Source organism: Pavona decussata, unplaced genomic scaffold (genome assembly GCF_977016875.1).
Source record: "Pavona decussata unplaced genomic scaffold, jaPavDecu1.1 SCAFFOLD_386, whole genome shotgun sequence".
Lineage (NCBI taxonomy): Eukaryota > Metazoa > Cnidaria > Anthozoa > Scleractinia > Agariciidae > Pavona > Pavona decussata.
Genome location: NW_028145758.1, coordinates 3446458 through 3471471, shown reverse-complemented (window position 1 = coordinate 3471471; position 25014 = coordinate 3446458). Strand labels below are relative to the sequence as shown.

The window sequence follows — 25014 nt, the reverse complement described above, 5'->3', positions numbered from 1 at the left end:
TGCGAAAAAAAAGGTCAGCGTGAACACAACCAACAACAGCTGGTAACTTCGGGGATCCTAACACTTTCTGTAGCTAAAGCAATTATCCGAACAGATCAATCGGTATTAGCTTGCACAAATCTCTCTTTAAAAGCGTAGAAAACCATCTGGGAGCACAGGAGTCAACATTTTACCTATTTCACTGAAATGCTCTCGTTGGGTCCTCCTAGCGGATTCACAATTCCAAGAGAGGTTGGAACCAAGGATCCAAACTTTTAATAATATAGGGTAATGTAAACACCGGGCCATACTTCCTTGGAAAACCTGTCTCGCCCATTCCCTTCATCTGCCAGCTCTGTTGGCTTTCACTCGCTACAACCCAATCCACTTCATGACAGTGGAGCACCGTTCTGTTATAGACGGTGATAATCACTTCAGTTTTTCGACGGAAATAACAGCAACAGCAGATAATTACAGCTTGCAGGCTTACTAACATTTCAGTCTCGGCACTGGGAATAGTTTCTCCTTAAAATATCACTAAAACAACAAATATAATGATGTTTAATCGCTTCAAGAACTAATTAAGTAACATAAAGATAACCTGAACCCGTTTATAATGTGAACAATTCCACTAGAGGACTATTAATACTTCAAGGGAATAAGTAATGAACAGTTCAACACTCGTTTACAAGGCGACAAAATGATCAAAGATAAGACGATGGAAGTGAAATGTATGAAACACATTTAAACAAATAAAATTATAAAAGATGGAACGACAGACGAATGATAAGTTTGCATCGTAACGTCTGTCATTATGTTCGTCTTGCGCATGCGTCACTGTGTTGCCTTATCCACACTGGTTACATATCAGTAACATCGAAATAATATCCTTAACATTGCTTTTCTATATAGCTTATGATTTTACCATGTTAATAATTCTATACTAACTTCAAGTTCACAAAAACGAGAAAAGAAAAACTACATGTTACGCTATACTAAGGTGATTTATCAGTTTTACAGAAGGTCCCTGACACTATTACAATTATCCTTATGACTTCTAATTAAATTAATTAATTAATTATTAGATAGTAAATTTCAATGCCGTTAAATTGTCACAAACAAAACTAACTGCTATGTAGCAAACTGTAACAATAACATTAACTCCCCTAATACTCATGGTACATGCACATTATCATCATCTTTCATGTTGGCTGTTTCCTTCCAGGTTCTTCTACCATTATGGAAACTCATGGTACAATGGACAAATATTTAAGAAAATTAAGAGCTCTGTCTCTTCTTCCTCATAATAACTCTCTAAGAATTATTACTCTCCTGATAACGTTTTAGCATCTGTGAGAACTTCAAATCTTGCTCTGTACCAAAACGATGAATTGCTAAAGTACGAACTTTACGTGGAGAAACAACCGTTCAGATCAAGATTTTCACACCATACTTCCATACCAAGAGGCCTTCAATTCACTACGTGCCAATCTTTTTTTCAATTAGCCAAGAGCCGATTCAGCATCACAGGCACCAGCTGAATGGCAACACCTTATGACCTGACCGATACATTTTCCTTAAATTAAACCCACGTTACTCAAACACTCTCTTAACATGAACGGACACTTTTTCTATTTCCGAGGGCGTCCATAACACTAGGCTTTGACTGTAATGTTTTAGTTTCCAAATTCACAGCCGGAAATTAAAATGTTGAGGTATTACTCCCTTCAGTCCCATACCACAAATGTAAGGTGGCACTAAAACTCATCCGTCTTTTACAGTAAATCCACCTCACGCGTGAACGATATTTTTGAAATATGAATGGGTTTTGAAATTTACATGTCAGTTTTGAAAATCGCCAACGAAATTTCAGAGTTCCCGTAGAAATTTCCCTAGTTTATTGACGGTATAAAGCTATGAATTATTTTTTAAATTACAACATTAAGCATTTCAAGAATAACAATTGTTTCCCAAGTATTTTGAATCTTTTTTTAGTTAATCCGTCTTTTTTGGAAAGATTTCCACAGAAATGTTCAACATTCCATTCACACGTCAGAACGTTACAAAGAGAAATTCGAATGTTCATTTCATTCTCGGGAATACTGGTCACGCGTGACGTGGGTTGACTGTAAGCATTGTTCAGTGGGCCAGTTACTCACTGGCAATAACCTTGGAACAAGAAAAAAATGCTCATATTAATGAGATGCCTATACTGAGTGAGTTAATTTGAGCATAAATAATATATCCGTCAGGACCAGGACAACTGCCCACATTAACAAGATGCCCATGTTACCTGCACTGTGCGCAAGTCAACTGGGGTACATGTACATTATAACTCCAACTGGAACCTTCGGATCTCTCTCAGTTTAATTCACCATGTATTAAATATAACAATAACTTCTCAAATCAAATTCATTGATAAATCGGCTTAAAACTGAAAATTAATCACTTCTCATATGATTTTCATAGTGACCATGAAGAAGCACCTCACTACTCAACTCGTCTTGACAAATCCAGCAGATGTGTTTTTCAACATGACCAGAGTGGGGTTTTATCAAAGTGCAGGTTTCTATGAATGTGTTATCTTGAATATATTCCGTAGCATACTTGTGTGCTTTTTCATGCCGTCGTAAACTTCCCACGCAGGTAAAGAACACGTGGCACTGCTTGCATTCATAAGGCTTCTCCCCGGTATGAACTCTTTCGTGCGTGCTTAGATTTGCTGCTTGATTAAAATACTTCCCACACAGTTTGCATTTGTAAGGCTTCTCTCCCGTATGAACTCTTTCATGTGTCGTTAGATTTGTTGATGTTCTAAAACATTTTCCACACTGTTTGCATTCATAAGGCTTTTCTCCAGTATGAACTCTGCTGTGTTTTCGTAGTGTTCCTGATACTGTAAAACACTTGCCACACTGTTTACATTCATAAGGCTTCTCTCCAGTATGGACCCTTTCATGTGTCCGTAGACTACCTGGTACACTAAAACATTTGCCACACTGTTTGCATTCATACGGCTTCTCTCCGGTATGAACTCTTTCATGCTTCTTTAAATTGCCTGATAAACTAAAACACTTGCCACATTGTTTGCATTCATAAGGCTTCTCTCCAGTATGAACTCTTTCATGTTTTCTTAGATCTCCAGACGCACCAAAACGCTTTTCACATACTGTACATTTCCATACGTTTAACTGGCCCTTTTTATGACTCAACATGTTCAGCTGTTTACGACGGCATCTGAAACAGAATTACAAACACCTCAGCTTTTGAATAAAGTTGAAAAGCTGACGAAAAGTAATGCTGTCAACGTTTTTCCCAAAAAAGACAAATCTTGGCTTGAAAGGCTGTCCAACAGCTAAGAAGTGTTAAGTTGGTAACACTAATTTGATGAGACTGGTTGGTAATGTTATAACCATGTTTACAGTATTTTACGTATAGAACACTCTTACACGCCCAAATACTGGATGTTTCTTGTTAAATAGTTCTGTTGTGAGCCTGGGTTCCTTGTGAGTCAGTCGACTACCACAGTGTAAACTGTCCACAAACATTGGTGACTTTATATTTTGTTCTTAAAGGGGCAGTATCATGGGAGATCGATGGGAGATATCATGATTTTTGGCCAAAATTCACTAAATTTAAACTTTGAACACTGTGTTAATTAATTTCTCAATCGCTAATTTAAAGAAATATTAATAGTGATTCTAAGACGAAAGGTTGAACCAAAATATAGTACAACCGGCGATTTTTAGTGCGTTACAACAGCGAAATTTGAAGACGTCCACCAGACGTTTTCAAATTTGAACCCCTCTCTATCTTGGTCATCTGCCGGCGAAAATATCCTTGGATAGTTTCTTTGCATTCTGATAGTCTTTTAATGGAATATTTTGTCATTATATCTTGGCTGCTATCAACCGAATAGCGTCTTTCCGATTTTCGATGTGTTACTAAAAATACCGTGATACTGTCCCTTTAAAGCAAGCATTATCCTACAATTTTAGTTATCATTAAGCCATGGTACCATGACAACAACAACGTCACGGGCATAACAATCACTGACAGTAAATCAGCATCCAAGGGCGAATACTCGGGTATCTTAGGACCGTTCAGACTAAGTGCTGCTGGGTGTTCGGGCACAGACACTTGTCTGAACATACCTTTTTGTCATTTCCCGCGCTTTTTTTCTCATGCCTTCCTATGTACAGAAGATAAAATGGTGGGTGTAAATTGACAAACAAGAGCATAATTACTTCTGGGCACCAAGGAGTCTTAGCAAATTCCCCTTGAGTGCCCAGACGCAGAGCCCTGGCACCGAAACCTAGTCTAATCAGGCTTTAGTTACAGAGAGGTGTGAATGATGCTAAGTTGCTAGACTCAAAATCTCCTATTATATTAAGGCTAGAAATTAATACAAAAAAAAATCCTTTCTTCTCTACATCTCTAAAAGGGTTCCTGCCAAAATTATTCCACTCAATAAAAAGACGACCTTAAAAAAGACTAACTTGAAAAAGTCAGCAATCACTAACTTTAAACCAAGAAAAAGGCTCTTACACAGTAAATGTAATAATGCAAATGATGTAAAGGCTAACAATAAATTTTGGATGCTTAGTTGGCTCCATAGTCAGGTGGAGTGAATGAACCAAACACAGAAAACAAGTTCTATTAATTATAATTCCTATTGTTTCCTTTGAATATTTAAAGACTGTATGTATAACTAGTGTAGAAGGATGTGCTTAAATCTTGCCCTGTAGAATTTCTGCAGAATATTTGCCCTACTTAACCAGATTGTGCGGTTCCAGAAATATCCATACACTCCCCCCCCCCACGGAAGGTCAATGGAAATTCCCAGGGGGAGGGGGCTAATAGACGGAAATTTCCGAGGAGTTCGGGGGTGTTCCTATGAAGAATTTCTCCAGATTGTAAGGGAATTCACGAAAAAATCGTAAGCGAGGCACAAAGTTGGCTGACACGAATTTTTCGGTCGCCACTGCGGAAAAATAAGTATAATCCAGGAAAAAAGGAGCGCAAACGATGAATCATTCTGGAAAACGTCATTTTGGTAGAAGTGTTGTCTGTTTAAACCTTCTGATAAACGAAAGTAACGTGTGACAGGTATTTTTTCTTTGAAGTTCGACTTCGCTGCGTGATCAATCGGTCTCATGCAATGCCTTGCATGGCTGACTATCGTTTGAAGTTCGAGTTTGAAATAAATAAAAGTCTCTTTACTCGAATTGTAGCATCAAATGAGGAGATTAAAAGGTTTCTGAACATAGCAACTATTTTGATGAGCATGGCCTTTTCGTAGTTCCACAGGCTCGTTTCCGGTTGAAATTTATTACTGGCACGACGAAATGTACAACGCGCATGCAGCGCTGTCGTGTTCGATGAATTTATTTCCACAGAATCTTTACCGCGGCCACAAAACGTGTATTTTCTTCAATGCAATCTTTCACAAAAAAGATTTCTGGAAGAAAGGGAAAACATTCTGCAGAGATATTTCCGTCCAGTGAATATTGAATGAACATTGCAGTTGAAATTTGATTCGGCACTGAACTCAAGTTTCCCGGTGTATGCAAATTTTGCTCAAGATTGAATTCCGTCGGACTTGAAATAGCGACGTTTATTTGATAAAAACCTGACATAAAACGTTGAAAACACAAACTTGTTTTCTTTCTCGAATTCATGTCATTTAAGAACTCAGTACAGAGATAACTATTAAGTGCCGAGACGTGAATCCAACTTTTAAAATGTCTTACTTGTAAATGAAAAATCTAGCTTACCTGAAAGTTCAGTTTGGATCAAATTGCGATGGTAACCTGGCCGGGTTGTGGTTTGCGCTTAGCCGCGCCAGAAATTCTTTAAAATGCCCGCAAAATGGCGTCGGCAAACACTCTACGCTCGAGGTGCTCTATGTTCGAGTACATTACACTGAGTCACGATGTAACACTAGCGCTCCCGCAGTCACGAAGTTTGTTAAAGTTTGATTCGGGATCACACGTTTAGAAAACGAGGAATGGTCATATTGACCAGATGGCAGTTTGTTTTGGCGGCAACATAGCGCTATAAGCCGAATCCTAAACGGCTTCTAAACTCCGGTTTGAGCGTTTCATCGTTTGACGACAGCGGGACTACGGTAGTAGGTTCTTAAGTGACCTCTCCTATGGCTAAAGCTAAACTAAACAGCTTGTCTTACCTGGAAATGGGCAAGCAAATAAAGAAGCCGAAATCTTCCCGCTCACACCACGGTCCAGTGTAGGCGAGATATCGATACCAAATCCATACTCGATATCATCGATACTGGGTTTCGTCGAAAAATATCGATACGAGAAATATCGGCTGTTTGGATCCGTTTCGATACTGCTCTGGTGACCGCTCATATGACTATTGAAGGTTGTTTTAGTGCCGAAAACCAATATTTTACCGCTCGAAAGATTTCTCACAGCCCTGTAAAGCCGCCGTTACACGTTGAAACTTCAAAACGTTTAGCTGAAACTTGTGTGCAACGGCGCTGCGAAACTGACAGGTTTCACGAAGTGGTTACATGGTGAAACTCTTGATTTTTCACCACTGCGACCGTTGCGAGCCGTTGCAGAAGTAGGAAGCGGTTCTACTTTTCGTGAAACTTGTCTCGCAACGGAAGTTCGAAAAAGTTTCAAGAAAACGACGATGTTACACGGTGAAACGCCTGCTGAAACTTGATTCGCAGCGCCATTGCACACAAGTTTCAGCTAAAAGTTTCAACGTGTAACGGTCTCTGTAACCGGGCATGGATACTAGCACCATAAGAAGTCTTTGGAGAAAGTTGTAGGTCATAACATCACAGAAAACTGTTGGATGATGACGTCATAAATTGATATCGATATCGATAAACAGTGAAACTATCGGTAATTATAACCCACCGATAAATTTCCGCGCGCTCTCATTGGACGAAACACATCACGTGGTACAAAATCGGACGGCAGTATCCGTCACCCGATTTTTTGACAAGAAAAAAAGAAGTTTTAGGGTCTTAACTGTTCTAATCTCAGTAATCACATTATAATAATATCAATCCGTGAGCTAGTCAACTTGGATTAAATCCAGCCGGATGAGAGATAAACCGCTCAAAACGGCTTTCGGAGGCTCTGAGAAGCCACGAAAAACAAAACAAAAAAACACGCTAGGTAAGCACTTTTAGACTTTTTCAGAATTTTATTTGCTGGCAATAATGCTCTGACCTGGCATTACAATGAAAAAGCTCACCTGGTGTGGTTTTTTTTTTGTTGTTAATTTTTCGTAGCTTCTCAGATCCTCCGAAAGCCGTTTTGAGCTGTTTATCTCTCATCCGGCTGGTCCACGTGCAGCATCACGGTGCTTTGTAGAATTGAAGTAATTGGAAAACTTGAAGTCCAATTTGACCCGTCATTTGACGAGAACACTTCGAAAACCCCGCTAAAATTACCTTGAAACTCAAGCACACGCTTTCCGTGCCTCACCTGATATGCCAAGAACGATCGGATGATGTACGGCTCTTCCTGAGCAACTCATTCACGGACAAATTCATTTATTGTTGAATTCAAATCGCGCCCCTTTTTGCTGCCGACAAGCCCTGCCGCTGGAATATCATGGCAAACTTACGGTCAAATCTGGGCACGAGTACTAAAATTGACAGGGGCAATCCACACACCCTCGCGGTTAAGTGCAGTTTTGCACATGCCAGCCGTGAATAAACGTCTCTTGCAATTGAGAATGTGATTTTCCAGCCCGTAAATCTTTTGCAAGGTGTTTGAACTATCCAGGGTAACTGGAAAATTCGTTAATAAACTACAAGCGTGCTGCAGTTCATCGACTACATCTACATTTATTAAGTCAGTAAAATCTATACAGATATCGCAACAACTTTACTAAATATTAAAAGGAAAGGAACTGAACAAAAAGAACTATCAACAATGCATGCAATAAATGACTATAAAAATAAATAGATAAAGTTGAATAATGCAAAAAAATGGTAACATTTAATAGAAAGTAAAAAGTCTAGCAATTCTTAACTAAGTAGCTAAATAACTCAGATTGGAAAGTAACTCATTAGAGATTTTGACTCTACTATGTGCGCGGGTAGACTGTTCCATAGTTCAACAAGGAAGCGGTTCTAGAAGCACGTACTAGCAAAGTATGAATAGAATTGCCAGGGGCACCAAAATATCTGTTCGGAAAGACATTAACCGCATCAGAAAATAGGACCAAATTGTGAAGAAAAACTGGCGTTTACTTAAGCGACAGGTCTGCCTCAAACTTTCAAGTCGGCAGCGCTGGAAAACTAACTCTAGCATTTTCGGGAAGCCAACAGCAGCCGGTGAAGTCGGGGAATATAATTCCGTTGCCTAAAATTTTCGGCAATTTAAACTTTCAGCTAAAGAATTCGAACCGGATCAAACTTGCAATTTTCGCTCGCGATTGCATGGTTCCCTCATGTTTTAAAGAAAACTATGGCAAGGGAATGCTCGTAGTCTATGCCTTTAATTCGATTAGTTTGTCGGAAGCCGATTATGTGTAACTGACGTTGAACCCTGTGTCCGGGCCTTGCATCACCAGCTTTTGTGGCCACTAGCTAGATTGTATCTGTTTTAGTCTTATCACTACAGTACAATATTATGCCAAACATTCTGCGAGCATAATAAAGGAAACCCTGTAATCTTGGCAAGGCCTTGTTTTGTCAAGAGCGCTAGGAAGTTGGGAGTGCCTCACCTGAATAACGTGGAACGAGCCTGGGAGGTGATCCGGTGCGGCTAGCGTGATACCGGCCTTTGATTGGCCATGCGGAAAAACACTAATGCACTCTCCAGTCTCTTATTTTTAACATACAGAAACGATTCTATTTTGTTCTCTGACAGATCCTCGTGTTATTTGCGTGATTATCAATGACAGTTATAAATTCAATAATTTAATAATTATTTCGAGTTCTGTTGGGGGACTCGAACTTATTTTTTCCGAGTGTGTCTGTGTCACTTACACATCATTCTCACTACAATTATAATTTTAACTTTGAGTCAAGAACACCTTTTCAATTAACCTTTCACATATATGAAGGCTACTGAAACAATGATTTTTCGGGGTGTGGTTATTAATTTACGCTCAGGACGTGTGCCACTAGCGAGGCTGTGGCTGAAAGTTTTGTGTGTGATCTGACCTTGCAGTGTTTGTCGTAAGGTTGTAGATTTTTTTCCCTTTAGTATTCTAAACTGTGTTGTTATTAAGTTATAATATACTGATCATAAGCTCCATCACCTGCTGCCACCTTAACACTGATCAGTTCCTCCATACGACCTCAGGACACAGCGCCTCTTTAATCTTTAATCGCCCGGCCTTGTGTACCTATTGTTTTATGAACACATTTATCCCCTCTATGTCGCATTAGTAACCTATTGTATATTGTAATACACTTATTTATAAATTGTGCATTTTACAAAACTCAGCCTTAGTAGGATGCGATGTAAAAGTTTACAACGTTTTGAGTTTGTGGCTGATATTCTCTGCGTGGCCTGACCTTGCCAGTTCTTCTCGTTGCAGTTTTCAGATCTTTGCTATGCCATATTTTCAAAATCACCGATAATTTTAAAATACAAAGCTCTCAGTTTTAGGGATAGTTCTTTGTATAAACAACCAGATATTCAAAGATAACTACAGCGTTCCCACAGCGCGGTTTCACTTCCATGTACAGGGCGTGTATGTCACGCCCGGGATGTCACGGGACATCGCTGGGATCTCGAGCTCGAGTACACTTGTAAAACGTTAACCACCACATTCCGCTCCTTTCATAGAATGTCACGTTTAAACAGGCCATTTTCACGAAGGCATAAAAAAACTACCACACTCCTTCAGTTTGTTGTTTTCTCTTGCAAATTAGGGATATTGTTATCTAAACCTCACTGGGATTACAAAATTTAACTAAGAAAATAAAAACGAAGAGGATTCTGAGAGTTGTAAGTAAAATAACGACATCCTGAAAATCACTTAAATTGCCCGATTGATTTAATCACGAGCAGCTTAACCGGAAACGGGGAATTCAGCGGACTGTGAACTGGTGATTATTCAAATTAGTAGCAGTTGAGTCGAGTAGTTGTAATACAAAACAGTTATTTCTCTGGGTTGCGCAGGTTCCGTGGTTCCGCGGTCTGCAGTTCCGTCGATTAGTCTTTTTCCTGGAGGTTCATGGCTTTAAAAGAACCGGATATCGCATCCGTTCAACTAGCGAATAGGTGCGACGGTATGAACAAGAGAGTTGTTTGCATCGCACGCAACTCTTTGATTAACCACCGATCCAGAATACGAAACGGAACGGAAAATTAAATTGTCAAGACATTTTGTAACGTAATATCTAAATATTAAAATCTTGCCAACGCAAATGTGTAATACCGTAAATTGACGCACCGAGTCAAACAAAATTGCGTGATATTTCAAATACACTTAATACAAAAATATTCAATGAACCAGTAATTTCTGTTTATCAAGACTAATGTATTTATGCTCTCAATTAATCCACGTCAGACAAAAAGAACGTCTTTGATCAGCCTATATCTCTTCTGATACTTTTTCGATGTGAAAACTTAAGAGGCTTATATGAATTATTTCAATTTCTAGACTTCAGTTGGGTGTCGAATGTTGCACTGCTGTAGGACCAATTACCCTTTTGTCATCGCCCAATGAAATTTAAACTTTGTTTTTGGAAACTATGTTTCAACTTGTAACAAATTGTATTCTCCCCGTCATTTCCTCTTTAATTAATAATGCTTTGGAAATACACAGGCAAGTAAAAACTAACGATATAATGTTCCGACGTTTCGGCGACGTCATGACGCCATTCGTCATGACATCACGTCAACCAAGCGGTTGTAACGGATTCGTCATGACCTCATGACGCAATTTGTTTTTCCGAGCGAGTAATTGTGGTGAGTGGGAGTTTGAAAATGAATATTTGATGAGGTTTTTTTTTCTTTTTCTCTCTACATCTTCTTCCCCTTTGTCTTTGGTGGGAGGGGGCGTATTAGGGAAGCTATTTGACCATTTATTATGAGAAAAAATAACATCAGCTTGGTTTTAGCAAAATATGTTTGATGTTTGTTGTTGGTTTTCTTTTATTTTTGTTTCCAAAAGTCTAGCAACTGATTCCCGTGCAACTACTCAGTCACTGAGGGTTGAATGAAATCGATGAGGATTTTTGTATGACAACAATGATGATGAAACAGGTACAAGTCAAATGGCAAAACTTCGTTCTTCGCACATTTATAAACCAAGCAGTTGTAACGGATTGAAAATTCAAAGAAGAATCTGTACAAAACCAAGATGCTTGTTAGCAAGATTTGATATCCAACGACATTTACGTATACCGTGTAAGCCCAACGAGAACATTAAAACAATAAAGTTGAAATGCTGTTTTCTACGTTCTAAGATCACCACGGTCTTGATAAAGGCAAATTTGTGTAAGGTAACACGGTTTGAGCTGTTTGGATTCTTTAGCTGAAAATTTAAATAACTGAAAGTTTTAGAGAAAATCTTATTAGTCGAATTTAGAAGCGGCTGTTGGCTTTCCGGCGGAAAATCCTAGCTGGCATGGCCTTTTTCGTCCCTTAAACGACGTATTTGCTCTGTCGGAAACAAAACGAATTAGTCAGTCCAGTTGAGTTCAGCATAGCGGAAGTTCCAGGTGACCCATCGCTAAAGAAAACGCTAGTTTTTCTGAACGAAATGAACCATTTATAGGTGCCCCGGTTTGACCAATAAAACTGATCCTCTTTCAGTTATTCAAATATTTCATCTTCAGCTGTAAAACATCCTTCCGATCTATTTTAATTTTTCAGTTAACTAAAGCTTTCGCCAGGTGACATCTGGTTGTGAGTAATATATCGGTCAAACAGCCTTTCTATCGGAAGCCTCGAACACTCTTCGCTGTGTTTTCAAAAACTGATATTGCAAAGTAATCTTTGACAGCAAACACTAACAAAGTCATCAATATTATTACTGCTGTCGCCTTGCCAAAACGGCGAAAAGTCTAACATCAATTCCGGAACAAAGGCGTTTTACCGTAGTAAGTGTTAATCGAAGAAACAGAAATCTTTCATTCCTAAACCGCCTTCTTTTTTAGTTTTAATCAAAGTTGTTTTACGAATCTTCGCTGGTTTATGGTTCCAAATAAAATCAAAAGTTAGTTTGTTAACTTCGTCTGCAAAATGCTCCGGAGTTTCCAAGACACTACAGACAAATATAAGCGTGGACAGAGCTAAGGTTTTGACAATATTTATTCTACCTTGTAATGAGATGTCAGTCTTTGAGACCACATATTAAGGGTCTTTTTTACAGTTTCCAATTTTTCTAAGAAATTTTTTTTAACAGCGGTTTCGTGGTTGTAAGAAAAGTGAACGCCTAAGGCATATACTGGTTCATGACTGAGCCGAATGTTAAAAATTGCGTCTTTCCGGTGACTTAGTGATCCTAGCCAAAGCATTTCAGATTTCGATTGATTTATCTTTACTCCTGAACAACTTTCAAATGTGGTCAACAAATCGAAGAGGTTCGAAACCGATTGTACATCAGCTAACAGAGCGGTTGTGTCGTCTGCGTACTGGGTTAGCTTGAACCTTGATTCCCTTGATAATGTCTGAGTGTCTGATTGACTGAGCTACAAGCTCAATAGCAATCACAAATAACATCCCTGAAAGAGGGCAACCCTGACGTACACCTCGTTGTAAGAAAAAATGTTTCGAGGCGTGGCCGTTGTTGAGCACACAACTAGAAATGTTTTTATAGAATACTCCGACACACGCACGCAGTTGAAGACCGAAGTTAAAGCTTGAAAGGCACTTTTGAATATAATCCCATTCGACAGAATCAAAAGCTTTTTCGAAGTCCAAAAATATGGCAATACCAGGAATTTGCATACTCTTGGTAAATTCCATTATATCGGTTATTTGACGAATGCTTTCTCCAATGAATCTACCCTTAATGTACCCTGACTGGGAAGTGTGAATTATGTGTGGTAGCACTTTTTCTAGGCGTGTCGCTATTGTCTTAGTAGCGATCTTATAATCCATTAATCCGGCGGAATTGACGCTCCGTGGAAGTACATTCCAACCTATTTCTTAACCAATGTAGGTGGAATAGAGCTGTTTAATTGTAATTTCGACACGAAACTTCTTAATCTTAACAAACACATTCCGTCGTTCTATAAACAAGTCATTTGTTATTGGCAAGAAATTAAACAATGCACTCCTGAAAACAAAGAAGCCGCGCTTCAGGAAATCATTTGGAACAACAGATTTATAAAGGTTAAGGGAAAATCCGTTTTTTACTCCAAATGGCGCCAAAACGGCATCAAGCAGATAATAGATCTCTTCGACGTTCAGGAAAACTGGTTTTTTTTTTTTCGTTTGAAGTGCTAGCCAATAAAATTCATATAAAAAGATGTCATTTTTTACACTATCACAGCCTTGTATCGGCCATCCCGACTGAATGGAAAAAACTTTTGTTCAAAAATGAAAGCTGTCCAACGCCTGCATTAAGCTCATGTATTTTAAGTAAACCGCTCTCCTGTAACATTTTACATCAAGACCTTCTTGCCCGGCAAAAATTACCACGTCCCACTGCTGAAAAAAGGTTTGGATATTATAACTTTCAGCGTGACGATTTTTCTAAGATTTATCTTTTACCATTTAAAGCTACAAAAGAAACAAAATTAATTATGTTCCAATACAAAATCATTCACCATATCTTATTTACTGACTCATTATTGTACAAACTGAAAGAAGTTTCGTCTCCGCACTGTCCGTTCTGCCCAGCAACACACCACACTGTTACACATCTGTTTGTTGAATGTGTGCAAGCGTCAATCTTTTGGTCTGAATTTCAAAATCGGATTTGCAATTATGCAACCTTCAGTTAGTTCTTTCCCCCCAAGACTTATGTATGGAATCATTCGAGAACTGAACCCACCATGTTTAGCCCTCGATCATCTCATAATACTTGGAAAGTATTTCCTTTACGTTAATGCGTTTAATAACGAAAAATCATCTCTTATTGACTTTAAAATATTTAATAAAAACTATTTAATAAAAACTAAATTGTTAAAAATTTTAAAAATTTTAAAATTCTACATAAATCCCCGGGGGTGTGCCTGGGGGGGGGGGGGGGGGATGCTAACAGGTAGAATTGAACCACGCATTAGTGCAAGATATAAATTAGAAAAATACATAGCGGTCACCTCGGGCCGCCAACAGAAACTTTTCTCTGCTAAATGGCAGAATTTTGCACATTTTTGTTGATTGTATATATAAGATCGTTTTCTCTAAATTTCCTGTATCTTAATTTATGTAGTATTTGATATTCAAAGATAACTACAGCGGTCCCACAGCGCGGTTTCACTTCCATGTACAGGGTGTGTATGTCACGCCCGGGATGTCACGGGACATCGCTGGGATCTCGAGTTTAAAACCACCCATTCCGTTTCTTTCATAGAATGTTACGTTCAGGAACAGGCCATTTTCACGAAAGCATAAAAAAAACCTCCAGAATTCTCAGTTTGTTGTTTTCTCTTGCAAATTAGGGATATTGTTATCTGTTAAAGTAAAATAACGTCATCGTGAAAATTGCTAAATCACCAGATTAATTTAATCACGAGCAGCTTAACCGGAAACGAGGAATTCGGCGGACTGTGAACTGATGATTATTCAAATTAGTAGCAGTTGAGTCGACTAGTTGTAATACAAAACTGTTATTTCTCCGGGTTGCGCAGGTTCCGTGGTTCTGCGGTCTGCAGTTCCGTCGATTAGTCTTACCCCTGGAGGTTCATGGCTTTAAAAGAACCGGATATCGCCTCCGTTCAACGAGGGAATAGGTGCGACGGTATGAACAAGAGAGTTGTTTGCATCGCACGCAACTCTTTGATTAACCACCGATCCAGAGTACGAAACGGAACTGAAAATTAAATTGTTAAGACATTTTGTAACGTAATATCTAAATATTAAAATCTTGCCAACGCACATGTGTAATACCGTAAATTGAAGGACTCGAGTCCAACAAAATTGCGTGATATTTCAAATACACTTAATACAAAAATATTCAATGAACCAGTAATTTCTGTTTATCAAGACTAATGTATTTATGCTCTCAATTAATCCACGTCAGACAAAAAGAACGTCTTTGATCAGCCTATATATCTCTTCTGATACTTTTTCGATGTGAAAACTTTAGAGGTTTATTTGAATTATTTCAATGTATACACTTCAGTTGGGTGTCGAATGTTGCACTGCTGTTAGACCAATTACCCCTCTGTCACCGCCCAATAAAATTTAAACTTTGTATTTGAAAACTATGTTTCAACTTGTAACAAATTGTATTCTCCCCGTCATTTCCTCTTTAGAAAACCACAGGCAAGTAAAAACCAACGATATAATGTTCGGACGTTTCGGCGACGTACCAAGCGGTTGTAACGGATTCGTCATGACGTCATGACGCAATTTGTTTTGCCGAGCGAGTAATTGTGGTGAGTGGGAGTTTTAAATAAATATTCGGTGAGGTTTTTTTCTTCTCTTTCTCTCTACATCTTCTTCCCCTTTGTCTTTGGTGGGAGGGAAAGGGGGGGGGGGGGGGGGGGGGCGCAATAGGGAAGCTATTTGACCATTTATTATGAGAAAAAATAACATCAGCTTGGTTTTAGCGAAATATGTTGGATGTTTGTTCTCGGCTTTCTTTTATTTTTGTTTCCAAAAGTCTAGCAACTGATTCCCGTGCAACTACTCAGTCACTGAGGGTTGCATGAAATCGATGAGGGTTTTTGTATGACAACAATGATGATGAAACAGGTACAAGTCAAATGGCAAAACTTCGTTCTTCGCACATTTATAAACCAAGCAGTTGTAACGGATTGAAAATTCAAAGAAGAATCTATACAAAACCAAGATGCTTGATATCAAAGATTTGATATCCAACAACATTTACGTATACCATGTGAACCCAACGAGAACATTAAAACAATAAAGTTGAAATGTTGTTTTCTACATTCTTAGATCACCAAGGTCTTGATAAAGGCAAATTTGTGTAAGGTAACACGGTTTGAGCTGTTTGGATTCTTTAGCTGAAAATTTAAATAACTGAAAGTTTTAGGGAATGGAATCTTATTAGTTGAATTTAGAAGCGGCTGTTGCCTTTCCGGTGGAAAATCCTAGCTGGTATGGCCTTTTTCGTCCCTTAAACGACGTATTTGCTCTGTCGGAAACAAAACGAATTAGTCAAGTCCAGTTCAGCATAGCGGAAGCTCCAGGTGACCCATCGCTAAAGAAGACGCTAGTTTTTCTGAACGAAATGAACCATTTATAGGTACCCCGGTTTTACCAATAAAACTGATCCTCTTTCAGTTATTCAAATATTTCATCTTCAGCTGTAAAACATCCTTCCGATCTATTTTAATTTTTTAGCTAACTAAAGCTTTCGCCAGGTGACATCTGGTTGTGAGTAATATATCGGTCAAACAGCCTTTCTACCGGAAGCCTCGAACACACTTCACTGTGTTTTCAAAAACTGATATTGCAAAGTAATCTTTTGACAGCAAACACTAACAAAGTCATCAATATTATTACTGCTGTCGCCTTGCCAAAACGGCGAGAAGTCTAACGTTACAAAAACACGTCGAGTGCTTGGTACCACGCCTTCACATTGCCCCATGCTACACGTTCCTTTCCGACACCCACTCACTTCACGCCATCATTAAAAATATGACTGACTGGAAAATATCCTGCAGAGGTATTGAGGGAAGTGCTAATACAATAAACTTAAGTTAATAACAACGTTGTTGTTTATTCTCAAAACGAAAGAAGAAGGCAAGAAGCCGGAATTTCCAAAGTGCTAAAACTGAAACTTAATCCGCATATTCAGTTCGACGTACTGAGCAGTTTTAACTGAACGAAAACGTTGTTAAACTAAAAAACAATCATTTGCTACACAATTTGTGATACTGAAACGTTGAAAGCGAACAAGTCTTTTAGGGAAAGGCTGCGATGGAAATTTTTATGGTGTATTCTGTTTATTGTTAGTTTAATTTTCTTAACACGTTGTTTACTTGCCATGCCACAACAAACTGATTGATAAACGTAATATTCGCTGCACATTTAAGATATTTCAGTTATTCCTAACTAAAGCCCCGCCGGTCTACACGAGCAATTTTTATGTGGCAACTGTATGTGGCAATGTGCCCGTGTAGATGGCTCGAAAATAGCCTGCGTAGCAGTCGTTTCCGTTTCCTTCAAGCCAAGCGGGGCAAGCGCGCGAGGGCATTGAGCAAAAAAGGAGCAAAAAAGTAGGAGCGGGAGGGAGGGGCGGGGAAGGAAAGGAAACGCCTACCGCTGAGCCCAGGCATTTTACCGAACGCCGTTCGTCAGCGAACGGGAGGCAATGATGTATTACCATTGGCCAATCGTCTGTCAATCAAACTCATAGACCAAAACGACATCCGGTTAACCGTTTATCAAAGATGAATATGCCGAGGCGTAAAAGAACTCTCGCGAGTGTCCTTTCGATTTCCAGTTTGCTTTGCTTTGGAAACGACTAACCTACTTTTGCAGGGAGATACGTTATTCAGTTGAAACCGGAGCAAAGAACTGCTTTAAGAGCGAATGTCTATTAACATCAAGGTATTATCGTCTCAACAAACATGGTGTCATTCGTCTTTCGAAATCCCGCCGGAATTTTTAAAAATTTAAGAAAATTTGTTCTGGCTGTCGACGGTCTCAAAGACACGAAAAGCTGGAAGCAAAATTGGCTGGTCTGAAAGCTTTTTTCGCGTACGAACAAAGAAATTTTTTACTCAAACTCTGTAATCATAAATAGATTGAGGAGGCCTCAAGTAAATACTTTGCAGGAAAATTTCAGTTCTAACCACGGTCTGAAAAGGAAGTTTTCAATATTTAGAACGACTTTGTATTTCACGCTACGCGAAATACAAATTTATCCTGGAAACGCGAGGAAGTATTTTAGCCATATGGGACAAGCTCATTCTGTCTGTAATTCCAGCTGTAAGCAAATGAGTTGATATTCTAAAACATAAGTAAAATTTGCCTTGGGTAATTTTAGCTACGCTTTGTTCGAGCGACGTAAAGTTCGAGACAATCTTCTAAAATACTGCAACTTGAAGTAAACAAGTTGCCCGCCGCGATTCTGTTTTCGCTGAGATTTACCAGAAGTTAAAAATGATTGGTTCTCATGTGACATTTGACGTGACATTGTAGGCTCCAAGGGAGCGAAGCCATTTGGGGGCGTTCGGTAAAATGTCTGGGCTTAGCGGCAGGCGTTTCCTTTCCTTCCCCGCCCCTCCCCCCGCTCCTACGTTTTTGCTCCTTTTTGCCCAATGCCCTCGCGCGCTTCCCCCGCTTGGCTTGAAGGAAAAGGAAACGACTGCTACGCAGGCTAGCTCGAAAAATATTTGTTGTTAATTTGCGGCAGTAGTAATTTCGCACAGCGGAGACGTCCATGGAAAGGCAAAAAGGAAGATGGCGCCATGCTGGATGCGCAAATGTTAGGAACTGTAGGGACTGGGTTCTACAGATGACGTTGAAAAAATTGTCACATTTTATGTGGCATCTCGTCTACACGGCAATTTTTTTATGTGGCAATTTTTATTTGCCACATAAAAACTAACACGCCAGCTTTTCAGCAAATGCAATTGTCACATCAAAATTGGTCATTTCTCAACATCTACACGGGCAAATAAAAATTGCCACATAAAAATTGCCATATAAAAATTGCTCGTGTAGACGGGGCTTTTTACACCTCATATTAATTCTACTCTCAAGGCTAATTGCGAATCAATTTCGTCTCAATGTTTGGTCTTTGAATTATTGATGCACGGTTGCAACATGTCTGTGTCCATGTTTTATTTTCGACATTATTTAAAGAGATTTATTCAACTGTAAGCCAGTCCCTAATAGACGTAAAAAGTATTTATGAAGACCTTCACAAAAGACAGTGGTTTCGTGCAACATATGTACGGAGTGCTGCAGAACTACCTGTCACTCATACTGGGCCCTTGAGAAAGACGTTCGGTCACTAAAATGTGCTCTCCAAAAAATTTAACTCCGCTGCACTCTTTTGTTGTATATATATATAAGATATACATAACGTCTAACTTTGGGCTGAGGCTGAACATTCTTATTTTCTTTGGAAATTTGAGCCTATAAGAAGTTCTTACTGAAGATCTGATGTTTTCAAGTTACCTGTTATAGTAATTCAATAATTCTATGGGGACGTGACCAAGACACCCATTATTTGGGTTAATTGGACTCGGCATAGGCTTCAGTTTTACATGTATTATTTAACCCATATTTATACTGTTCATTTTAAAAACATTTGGTAAAAAAAGTTGATAACTGACTCTCAGTCTGGGTAAAGTTCTTAGTACGTTCTTAAATTTTAATTAATCTCAGCTTCAACTTTCTCAAGGTTCCTATATAAAAAAAAGAGTGTTACATAAGAAACGGAAGTTGAGGTAAAGAGAAGACTATGCTTAAGAAAACACTAATTTCCATTTTAAATAATATGTTAAGAACTAAGTGCTGCTCTGTGGCTTTCATTTGAATACATGCCGGTTACATGTTCTGCGTTTTACCGGCAATGTCTCGGAAAAACAAAATGTTAAACCAGACCACACTGAACAGGATACCGAGGAAGTGTGAGTTTGCATGGTAACGAATGCCAGGCTCGTTCCGGTAGTCATTATTACGAGACTCCTCGACGGGATTCGGGGAAATTTAGTTGATAGCTCGTCCTCAAAAATGGCATCAGCTTTAAGAACTCCTGTTCTTAGCCTCAACTTTCTCACGGTTCTTATATATAAAAAAAGAGTGTTCACAAGAAACATGCAGAAGTTAAGATAAAGAGAAGACTACGTGACGAAAAGAGAGTGCTGCTCTGTGGCTTTCATTTGAATGCATGCCGGTTACACGCTCTGCGTTTTACCCAATGTCTCGAACAATAAAATGTTAAACAAGACCATACTGAACAGGATACAGAGGAAGTGTGAGTTTGCATGAGGTAACGAATGGCTCGTCCCGGTAGTCATTATAAGGACACTCCTCGACGGGATTCGGGGAAATTTAGTTGAGTAGCTCGTCTTTTCCTCAAAAATGGCATTGGTTTTAAGAACTCCTACCTATACGCAAAGCTTTCAAGTAAAGCTCTATGCCTCCGTCGATTACTCCGTCAATTTCTCCATGGATCACTGAGTTGCCGCGGGACATGGATATTTTTCCTTTCTGACTTGTTTAATTTGCCCCTTTGTCAACAATGCATGACGGTAAATAAAGACACGACTGAGAAATAACCACAAACAGATACGGATAAACGAGACAAACGACTCGGTAAGGACGGATTCTAAGTCATTAGCTTCAGACTGCAGGAAAAAAAAATAAAACGGCGGATTTGAATCAATTTTGTTTGTGCCTTTTTCTGCTATGTCATGCCTAATATTGCTCTTTAGATATATGGACTAGTTACTCAGCAGTTTTATTTTAGTATCTCCTGACGAATTGAGACAAAAATGATGCAATAGCTTCAATTTTACGACTTTATACTTTTAGTGGAAACAATTTATCATGGATGAGCCGAAATGAACGTATAATTTATTTCACAAATGCGTCATCAACCACTAGTAAAGACTGTAGTTACCGTTATATCGTTGATAACTGAATACTATAAACAAAGGCTGAATATTGTCACCAGATAGTATGCTAATAACGAATCGAATAAGCGAGTGAGATCAATAGCAACTGTTGTCAACTTGTGCTAACACCTCCGGACACATTAGTAACATCCCCTTTGTGATCGGGAAGTGTTTGTTTTATACTATTAACGAGTATTCTAAGCTTCCGTTAACGGTTGTCAACCGACCGCCGGGGAACAATCGCCCATACAACTACAGCTTTTACATAATTTATGTGGCTCCTGTGTCATCTTTTCAGGTGGTTTAAGTGGCAAATAACAGATGATGATTATATTTCATTATGTTTCTATCGCGAATGGCCAAGTTTTAACTAAGCAAAATATCTTAACATACTTAAAACAAACTGCTGCTTTCTAAACCCTAAACTTTTATAAATGTGAGCGAATCGGTAAACGAGATATGCTGCAACATTTAACACAACATGCGTGCATATGACTGAGTCTTCTACTTCCTCCCCTTTTGTCGCTCAGGAAGTAAGCGTATTTTTTTATAATTTTTTTTTTCCACGAGTAAAGACCCATCCCATCATCGTGTGCAGTTGAGCAAAATGTCGATCTGATCTGCCGCACATCAGTCACCGCATTGCTGAAGATAATTTCAATTAACATTAAAGTTCCGGAGATCTGGGCTCACTTGAATTCATAGACAAGCACATTGAATATGCCTGGCTTGTTTGTAGAATTTGTAATGTTTTTGAATTCACTTCCTATGGCTGTCTAGAGGTAAAGTGGGCGAGTGAAATTCATTTCTTTTGGAAAAGAAAAGAGGAAATCGCATGTTCAACTGAACTCCGTTCCGTTCCAGCACGCCACTCATTGATAAAATGTTAACCGAAACTATTTAATCTGATTACAAAATTTAAAATTGAGTGCTCCACTTCAGAGCATTCCATTAACATGAAAAGAAGATAAAAATAGACTTCATTTGAGAAAAGAAGTTTTCTCCATTGCAGAAGCTAATTACGGGTATTTCTCTTTCTTTTTTCTTTTGTTTTGCGTTAAAATTGTCGGGATAGCAATGCCGGATACATACTACATGCAAGTGTTCGTTGCTTTCGTTTTTCTCTTATGATCAACAACGGAGATCGTTGATCAATTATCCACTTCATTTCCGCACAAAACACAGCAATTTAAAGTTAAAAATAGAGCCAACTCAGACAGTATTTCCATTAATGGCGCGCTGGTCTAAAACTACCGCATTTTTTAAATACACAGCACATTAGAATTCTTGCTTGGAAAAAATACAAAACAAAAACAAATTGAATTTTATTGCATGAGTAGCCACGCCAACGCTCAATATTTCTCCCGTTTGCGTTTAAAAAAGAAAAGATTCCAAAGGCTATCGAGATAACCTACAAAAACCTGATGATTACTTTCAACAAACAATAATTGACTATTTATTCCTCTCAAGCTATCCGTACCTCTACCAATTAAAGTTAACAGGCACTTAGTTTATTTTAGGAAATTGTACTTGTTTTTTTTTTTTTTTAGTCCTAACCTCTTTGACACAAAGATTTTAAGTTAATGAGAAAAAAAAAAGCGGAAAATTATATAGATAAGCACGTGCAGGCGTAAATTAGGAAGGTCTACGGCCCAAGGCGTGGTATCGGGGTGACATCCTCGCAGAGCGTGGAAAATTAGACTCCGTTTCTGTCCACGGAAATAGATTAGTATGTCAGCAGAATGGAACTCTCCTGCTTCTGTACCTTGCCCAATATTGAATTGTTAAATTGTATCTATTTGACCTTACAAAAACAAATATGTAGGTGGCATCCCGACAAAATGTATATAAGCAGGCACATGAGCCTCATCCAATGCAGAAGATTACTAAAGTGTTGCAGAGAGACACAGAGAAAAACTAAAGCAAGCAGAAAAAGAAGAAGAAGAAGAAGAAGAAGAAGAGGTTGCAGCTATCGAGTAAAGAAGAACAGTGTTGAAAGAGTTGAAGAACAATTTCGAAGTCGTTGATCAAGTCCACATCATGTCTAAGGTAAGGATTTTTCTCATGTTTTAAGTCTCTCTGTAAAAAGTGAGGCAGTTTCGCAAACCTCGGCCGTCAATTGTAAGTCTTTTAATAATATTCGCACAGTTCTAATAAAAAGAACTCAAAGGGTCGAGAATGGACGCACAAAGTACACCATACTTGCAAATACTGCGTACATGTTGATCGGTGTAATATCTCAGTGCATGGTGAGATGTTCTAGTACGGTGTCTAATTATTCTTACTAACATATGCAAACTTTGAAGTTTGCAAAACTGACTTAAATTTAAGTCGCTACCATGGCCTAAGAAAATATTCTCCGAGTGAGAAGATGACAACTAGTTCGGAGTTTTTTAAACAGAAAAAGTAGTTGGTCTTAAACTTAGCCATTCTGTGTCAAACGTTTTTCCTTTAAAAGTATATACACTTCCATGCACTTCAGACGGTCTTGCTCTAATACGGCATTGCAAAGCAGATGAATTCCACCAAGAGCGAATATACAAGTTCAAAAATTGTTTTAAGACACACTGTATACTCTAAATATGATTTGAACTAATACAAAGTTTGTAAGAAATCACATGTCACTTGACTGACGGAGCAAGAGAAAAGATTGATTTGCATATAGCTTCGTTCAATTTGTATTAAACCTGGCGATGCATATTAAAAAACAAAAAAAAAACACTTCGTATTTGCTATGTACAATCCCAGAGTATATAATATGTTTGTCAAAACGGAACGAAACGGAAGATCTATTATGTCTAGAGCAAGAGCAAGAGAGAAATTGTGTACACCGAGTGTAAGTCATACCTACATAACGATTCTTATACTATGAGCTTCAACGTGCATCGAGAAATTCTAATGAATGCCTCAATCTTCGCGCTAACTGTACACATTAAGATGTATACATACACGTCGAGATTCAATCATTTTTACGTAATCAAAGGTATCATGAAGGTTATAGATACATCACGATGGTACAATGAACACGCGGAAGACGTGTTATTAAAAAAATGAATCAGATATTTTATCTAAAAGATGTTACTCAAAACTGGATCATTAGAAAATTCTCGAGTTTAATTGGCTTATCGGCCATAGGATATCAGTCATTATACCATGCCCGAGAAACAACGGCCATTTAATCATCTTCAGTTTGTTTCTGCAAAATGAAAGCTTCAAGTTGTAGCAATCGCTTCTTGATTGTTTTTAATAAAACAATTATTCCACTCACGCTTGTTGGACCAATGGGATGATTGCAGCCAACTCGACGCTACCCGCCTCGTTGTCTACTTGGATCTCACATCCAAAGTCGCGCGCTCGTCGCTGGTTGAAATATCGTACATTTAGAACACAGTGATCAATTTTCCCAAATCACCATCCATCTCTAACCATTAGTGGAAATACTTAACTTCGTTGACGGGAATAGAAACTTTAGTGACTTGGATTAACTTGACAGTATCATGCAGAAATCCTTTTTCCAGCTCTTGTTAGTCACAAGTATAACTGAGATTTCCCGATCTTTCCTGATGTTTTAACAGATAGTGTCTTGTCTCCTTCTGTTCGGCCGGCGGTCGCTGTTTTTTATTTCATTTTACTTTGTTCGAAATCTACCTGAGGGTGGCAATTTATATTCTACTGCTTTCTTTTCTCAGTCCGTCACCAGCCGTTTTTGGGTATACTATCACTGTACGTACTTACCTTACTTTCCCCTTGTTATTCAGTTTCAGTCCTTGGCAATTGTAGCACTGATCCTCATTGGAACAATGTCAGTGCTTAGTTCTTGCAAGCGCTTAAAACCACGGCGAAACAGCACCGACACTCACTGCCTACATCGATTAAGACGACGTTTTCTGTTGGTGGAGAACTCTCTACTTCCGTCCAACGACACGCAAAAGAACGGACCCATGGAGGGCACTCGTAACTGCCCGTGGACCTGGACCTTAGATGACGACCCCGATAGAATTCCCCGGTTCTTGGCAAAAGCGGAATGCACCAGTTGTAACTTTAACTGCAGAGCGGTCTTCTACTATCATAATACTCTGGTCCAACGATGCACCCGCAAGACAGGAGGGGTTTGTATATGGAAGTGGGCGGAAAGGTCATTGGCAATAGCGTACGTTTTTGACCCGTGGTAACTAAAAACGACATAGACAAATATGACTAAACAAGGACACTGGCAATAATAGCTTATAAATTTGAACGTAATAACTAAGGAGCCATTAGCAATAGCTTACGTGCATGATCCATAGTAATTAAGAAAAAGCTAAGAAAACGTATGCCTGCTGACAAAAGAGAGTACTTTCTGAATTTCGAATTTTTACTTA

General features: G+C 38.8%; 1 protein-coding gene across 1 annotated transcript; it reads right to left on the bottom strand.

The window, feature by feature from the left end:
- Positions 1 to 285: 285 nt before the first annotated feature.
- Positions 286 to 24786, bottom strand: LOC146451719 (uncharacterized). Its single transcript, XM_085098934.1, has 2 exons — positions 24389 to 24786; positions 286 to 3216 (listed from the first exon to the last, which is right to left on the bottom strand). Exon 2 carries the CDS (start codon positions 3192 to 3194, stop codon positions 2421 to 2423), a length of 774 nt encoding a protein of 257 aa, XP_084955060.1. The 5' UTR covers positions 3195 to 3216; positions 24389 to 24786; the 3' UTR covers positions 286 to 2420.
- Positions 24787 to 25014: the final 228 nt, after the last annotated feature.

Coding starts and splice junctions, on each gene's coding strand:
- LOC146451719 (XM_085098934.1), bottom strand. CDS start 3,194: ATGTTGAGTCATAAAAAGGGCCAGTTAAACGTATGGAAATGTACAGTA.